At 46.9% G+C, this 6,492-nt stretch overlaps 1 protein-coding gene across 1 annotated transcript in view; it reads right to left on the reverse strand.

Annotated features, from left to right (window-relative positions):
• PRSS38 (protease, serine, 38) overlaps positions 1-3,241 on the reverse strand; it is a 39,632-nt gene extending 36,391 nt beyond the window's left edge. The window contains exons 1-3 of the mRNA XM_011965734.1: positions 3,094-3,241; positions 2,706-2,868; positions 1,598-1,869 (exon numbers count right to left, since the gene is read on the reverse strand). Of these exons, the coding sequence (XP_011821124.1) occupies positions 1,598-1,869; positions 2,706-2,868; positions 3,094-3,241 (583 nt within the window). The remainder of the gene's footprint in view (positions 1-1,597; positions 1,870-2,705; positions 2,869-3,093) is intronic.
• Between the last annotated feature and the right edge of the window lie 3,251 nt (positions 3,242-6,492).

Here is a 6,492-nt window from a genome sequence, read left to right on the forward strand (position 1 = left end):
AAGGACTGAAGAGAGGTCAGAAAAATAATAATAGCACATGAATTACAATCTTACGCAATATCATTATATTCAAAATCTGGAATAAAATGAACAACTTTCTAGAAAAATATAATCCATCAAAATTGGCCTAAGAATAAATTTAAAAATTGGAATGAACCAGTAGCCATAACAGAAAGTAAGATAGAGTAATCGTTTATACCCACAAAAGGTACTAGGATCAGAGTGTTTTATGGCCACATCAAACCTTCAAGAAGTAGCTAATCTTTACTTTAATAGAAACTATTGCAGACAGTACAAATAAATGGTAAAGTTTTGACTCATTCTACAAAGTCAGCAGTACACTGATGCTAAAGATTAAAATCAGCTAAGAAAAAATTCTAGACCCATCTCACATTAAATACCTTTTTTTTTTTTTTTTTTTTTTTGAGAGAAGGTCTCACTGTTGCCCAGGCTTTGGTGCAGTTTTGGCTCATTGAAGCCTTGACCTTCTGGGATCAAGTGGGATCAAGAGATCTTTCCACGTTAGCCTCCTGAGTAGCTGGGACTACAGGCATATGCCATCAAGCCCAGCTAAGTCAGCTTTTTTTGTAGAGACAGGATCTCACCATGTTGCCCAGGCTGGTCTCAAACTCCTGGGCTCAAGCAATCCTCCCACCTTAGCCTCCCAAAGTGCTGGGATTTACAGGTGTGAGCCACTGCACCCAGCTTAAATGCCTATTCTTGGCATCAATAGATTAAAAGAGCAAAACTATATGATCCTATCAAGAGTTGCTGCAAGCATTTCAATAAAATCAATAATTATCTATAATTTTTTTTAATTAAGTAAATCAGCTATAAAAGGTAACTTTTCAAATCTGGTGTAATACATCAACCTGAAATCTCCAGGCCAGGCCACAAATGCTGTAGTGAACCATTACAAGCATTTCCAACCAAACCAAAACCAAGAAAAGATCTGGCATCATTTCTACTGGAGGTTCCAACCATTGTAAGAAGACAAGAAAAATAAATAAAAGATAAAATATGGGAAGAGAGTGATAAAATAGTCTTTACTAGAAGAAAATATTATCTTTTATCTAGAACTGTCAAAATAGTTGATAAACTACTAAAAATAAATTCTATAAGATGACTGGATATAAGATCAATGTGCAAAAATCAATAGCTGTGACTAATTAGCAAATGCAATTTAAAAAATTCTTTTGAATAGACCTAAATATTGAAAAGTGCCCAGGTATAAATCTACAAAGAATGCACAGGTCTTTCTGGAGAAAGGTTTGATAGCAAATGGTTTTTAGATAAGCTAAAAGAGATTTCTAAGTCCCATTTACAATCCTAAGGAAAACTATGCTTTTAAATTTGTGTTCTTGATATACTGCATACCAACTTCACATCAAAGTAGCTGTATTTTTCTGCATACAACAAAGCCAGTCAGAAATAAAACAAAACAACAAAATATCCACACTGACAAATAAATGTTGATTGACGGGTGGGGATTCCTGTCCCCAAACACCTGGCCCCCCTTAGTTGGCAGAGCATTTTCTTCCCTGTGGTGGAATAGAAGCCTTCATCCTGCCCACAAAGCCCTGCACTGTATTCCTACCTTGTTGTGAGACTAGTCCCCATCCTGTAGCCCAGCAATTGGCACTGGTAAGGTCGACTTCTGGAGTTGCAAGGCAGACCGGGAGCACGGAGTCAGAAAACACAATGCGGGTCTTCAGCTGCACCAGGGCCACGTCACCTCCGACGGGGTGGTACACCTCATATGTGGGGTGCAGGATCACCCTGTTCACCTCATACCACTGGGTGTGGTTGCCGGCCACCCTGAGGTTTACAAGGCCTACGTACATGTCATAAATTTTGATATTCTTGTCCCTGTGGGGGTGAGAACAGAGGCACAATGCCTGCAGCTTCCTGTGTGGTCAGCCCACAAGCCTGGGGACTCCAAGCACAGGGGGCTGGTGCTCACTCAGTGGGACTGAAAAGCCAGCTTCTTCCTGCAGCATAGTAGGGACCTATCTGGCTGTCTGGCAGAGTTGCCCCCTAAGGAGTCGACTTGGCCCTGGAGGCTCTGGGGACCCAAGTCTGTACACAGCCACCAGCTGTACAGGCCAGCAGCCCATGCATGTGAGACTTGCTCTCACTCTTAGATAACCTGGCTGCACACATCCTTCTGGAGGCCAGATGGCCACAGTAGAGGCATGCCTGCTGTGCGGGGCAGCTTTGGTGAATGGGGCTGTTGGAGGAGCAATCGGGAAGGCCAGGTGCTTAGAGACCAGCCTCACTTGTGGGAATCTGGCTGTGCCCTTGAGAACCAACCTCACTCGTGGGGACCTGGTCGTGCACTTAGGGGACCAGCCTTGCACGTAGGGACCAGGTTGTGCATTTGAGGACCAACCTAGCTCATGGGAACCTAACCATACACTTAGGGGATCAGCCTTGCATGTGGGGACCTGGCCGTGATCTTCGGGACCGGTGTCAACTCTTGAGGACCTGGTTGTGCACTTGGGAGACCCGCCTCACGGATGGGGACCCAGCTGTGTGTTTGGGGACCAGCCTCACTGGTGGGGACCTGGCCTTGTGCGGGTGGACAGTGGTGAAGAGGGCCGACAGTAGTGAAGGGGGAGGCTTGCGTGGGGTCCATCCAAGCTGCTGTGGGCACGCCGTGCAGGCCCACCTACCCACACCATCCCGGGGCCGCGCCCCCTCACCGGCGAAAGCAGTGCGCAGCCGACAGCACCCAGTACTCATTGAGGATGGAGCCGCCGCAGACGTGCAGGCCCGCGTAGTGCACGCTGACCTGCCACGGCCACTTCCTCTCCGGCGCAGGGACACCGCCCAGGATCTTCCCCTCCATGCTGGGCCGACCACAGGCTGCAGGGAGAACGGAGCTCACGGTGGAGCCACGCTGGAGCCACGGGAGAGGTAGGGCAGGCAGGGGATGCGGGGGAGGGGCAGGGGACACAGGAGGAAGGGAAGGCAGTGGACATCGGGGAGGGGCAGAGGCAGGCAGGCGACATAGAGGAGGAGGCCCGGCACCGAGAGAGGCCCCAAGGGCAATGTCTCCAGCCGCCCGCCCGCCCCTGGGGCAGGGCCTACCCACGCTGCCAGTCAGGGAGATTCCCTGGTTCTCTGGGTGTCTGTGGACCGAGGCTGCGACCCCGGGAGGGGGCACCACCAGGAGCAGCAGCAGAAGGCCCAGGGCACAGGGTCTGAGTGGGCCCATGCCGGAAGCAAGGGCCGCCATGAGGCTCGAGGCAGCGCCCCCAGCCGGTGACTAGTTCCTGACAGGTGACTGTGTCTCCAGCACAGGATTGCGCCCCCACCAGGTGGCTGCACCCCAACATGTGACTGGCTCCCACCAGGAGATGGCATTCCCAGCAAGTGAGGGTGCCTGACCTGGACGTGTGACTGCACCCCCATCACATGTCTGTGTCTCCTCCATTTACCTCTCCCGACCTGGACACATGATGGCTCCCAAGCTGGACATGTGACAGTGCCCCAACCATACCTCATATGCCTAGGTGTGGCATTCCATTCCACAATCAGGTCTAAACACAGTGGTCCATTTGAGAATTCTGTGTTTTAAATCGTGATACTCTCAGTTTTCTCCGTGGCCCAACTTAGTTCTGTTAGGTCAATGACAATTTATACATCTGCCACCCAGCTATCAAAAAAAAAAAGAAAAAAAAAAAAAAAGGAAGGAAAGAAAAGAAAAAGAAATAGGCCAGGCATGGTGGCTCATGCCTGTAATGCCAGCACTTTGGGAGGGTGAGGCAGGTGGATCACTTGAGGTCAAGAGTTTGAGACTAGCCTGGCCAACATGGCAAAACCTGCCTCTACTGAAAATACAAAAATTGGCTAGGCATGGTGGCACACAACTGAAATCCTGGTTCCTTGGGAGGCTGAGACAGGAGAATAGCTTGAACCTGGGAGGCAGAGATTGCAGTAAGCCAAGATCACACCTCTGCACTCCAGCCTGGGTGACACAGCAAGACTCCGTCTCAAAAAAAAAAAAAAAATTCATTAAGCCTTCATTTATACTTGCTAAAATTTATCCCATTGATTCTACATTATGGTGAGTTGTATAATTATTTCATGATATATTACAATGTAATAATAATAGAAATAAAGTGGACAATAAATGTAATGTGCTCAAATCATCCCAAAACAATTTCTCTGCCAGGAGGCAACTTTGGAACTGAGTAACAGGCAGAGGTTGCAACAGTTTGGAGGGCTCAGAAGAAGAGAGGAAAATGTGGGAAAGTTTGGAACTTCGTAGAGACTTGTTGAATGGCTTTGACCAAAATGCTGATAATGATTTGGACAATGAAATCCAGGCTGACGTGGTCTCAGGTGGAGATGAGGACTGGAGTAAAGGTAATGCTTGCCATGTTTTATCAAAGAGGCTGGCAGCATTTTGCCCTTGCCCTAGAGATTTGTGGAACTTTGAACTTGAGGGAGATGATTTAGAGTATCTGGTGGAAAAAATTTTTAAGCAGCAAAGCATTCAAGAGGTGACTTGGGTGCTGTTAAAAGCATTCAGGTTTAAAAGGGAAACAGAGCATAAAAGTTTGGAAAATTTGTAGCCTGATGATGTGATAGAAAAAGAAAACCCCATTTTCTGAGGAGAAATTCAAGCGGGCTGCAGAAATTTGCATAAGTAATGAACAACCAAAATTTAATGGCCAAGACAACAGGGAAAATGTCTCTCCGGGGCATGTCAAAGAGATTTCTCACAGCCCCTCTTACCACAGGCCTGGAGGCCTAGGAGGAAAAAATGGTTTCATGGGCCAGTCCTAGGGTCCCCATGTTGTGTGCAGCCTAGAGACTTGGTGCCCTGCATTCCAGCTGCTCTAGTCATGGCTAAAAGGGACCAAGGTACAGCTCAGGCCATGGCTTCAGAGGGTGCAAGCCCCAAGCCTTGGCAGCTTCTACATGATGTTGAGCCTGTGGGTGCACACAAGTCAAGAATTGAGGTTTGGGGACTTCTGCCTAGATTTCACAGTATGTATGGAAATGCTTGGATGTTCAGGCAAAGTTTGCTGCAGGGGTGCGGCCCTCATTGAGAGCCTCTGCTAGGGCAGTGCAGAAGGGAAATGTGGGGTTGAAGCCCCCACACAGAGTCCCCACTGGGGCACTGCCTAGTGGAGCTGTGAGAAGAGGGCCACTGTCCTCCAGATCCCAGAATGGTAGATCCACCGACACCTTGCACTGTTCACCTGGAAAAGCTGCAGACACTCAAGTTCAGCCTGTGAAAGCAGCCAGGAGGGAGGCTGTACCCTGCAACTCCACAGGGCAAAGCTGCCCAAGACCATGGGAACCCACCTCTTGCATCAGCATGACCTAAATATGAGATGTGAAGTCAAAGGAGATTATTTTGGAGCTTTAAGATTTAACTGCCCCACTGAATTTCTGACTTGCGTGGGGCCTTTAGTCCCTTCGTTTTGGCCCATTTCTCCCATTTGGAATGGGTGTATTTATTCAGTGCCTCTACCCCCATTGTATCTAGGAAGTAACTAACTTGCTTTTGATTTTACAGGTTCATAGGCAGAAGGGACTTGCCTTGTCTTGGATGAGATTTTGGGCTGTGGACTTTTTAGTTAATGCTGAAACGAGTTAAGACTTTAGGGGACTGTTGGGAAGGCATGATTGGCTTTGAAATGTGAGAACATGAGATTTGGGAGGGGCCAGGGGTGGAATGATATGGCTTGGCTGTGTCCCCACTCAAATTTCATCTTGAATTGTAGCTCCTATAATTCCCACATGTTGTGGGAGGGACCCCAGTGAGAGATAATTGAGTCATGGGGGTAGTTTCCCCCATACTGTTCTCATCGTAGTGAATACGTCTCATGAAATCTGATGGTTTTATAAAGGGAAACCCCTTTCACTTGGTTCTCATTCTCTCTTGCTTGACACCATGTAAGACTTGCTCCCCCTTTCCTTTCTCCATGATTGTGAGGCCTCCCCAGCCACGTGAACTGTGAGACCATTAAACCTCTTTTTCTTTATAAATTACCCAGTCTCAGGTATGTCTTTATCAGCAGCGTAAAAATGGACTAATACAATGCAATTCCATTTGTCTATTTTTATTTTGTTGCCTGAGCCTTTGGGATCATATCCAAAGTTTCCTTGCCTAAGCCAATGTTGTGAAGTTTTTCCCTGTATTTTCTTCTGGTAGTTTTATAGTTTCAGGTCTAAGTCTTTAACCCATTTTTAGTTGAGTTTTGTGCAGGGTGTAAGATGAGGGTCTAATTTTATTCTTCTGCATGAGGATAACCAGTTTTCCCAGCATCATTTATTGAATAGTCTGTCCTTTCTCCAATGTATGTTCTAAGCGTTTTTGTCAAAAATCAATTGACTATAAATGCATAGGTTTATTTCTTGGCTTTCTATGAGATTCCATTGGTCAGTGAGTCTGTTTTTGTTTGGTTGGTTGATTTTGTTTTGTTTTGGTTAGGATCATTCTATTTTGATTGCTTCATAATATATTTTGAA

The sequence above is a fragment of the Mandrillus leucophaeus genome, unplaced genomic scaffold (genome assembly GCF_000951045.1).
Source record: "Mandrillus leucophaeus isolate KB7577 unplaced genomic scaffold, Mleu.le_1.0 Scaffold734, whole genome shotgun sequence".
In the NCBI taxonomy this organism is placed as follows: Eukaryota; Metazoa; Chordata; class Mammalia; order Primates; family Cercopithecidae; genus Mandrillus; species Mandrillus leucophaeus.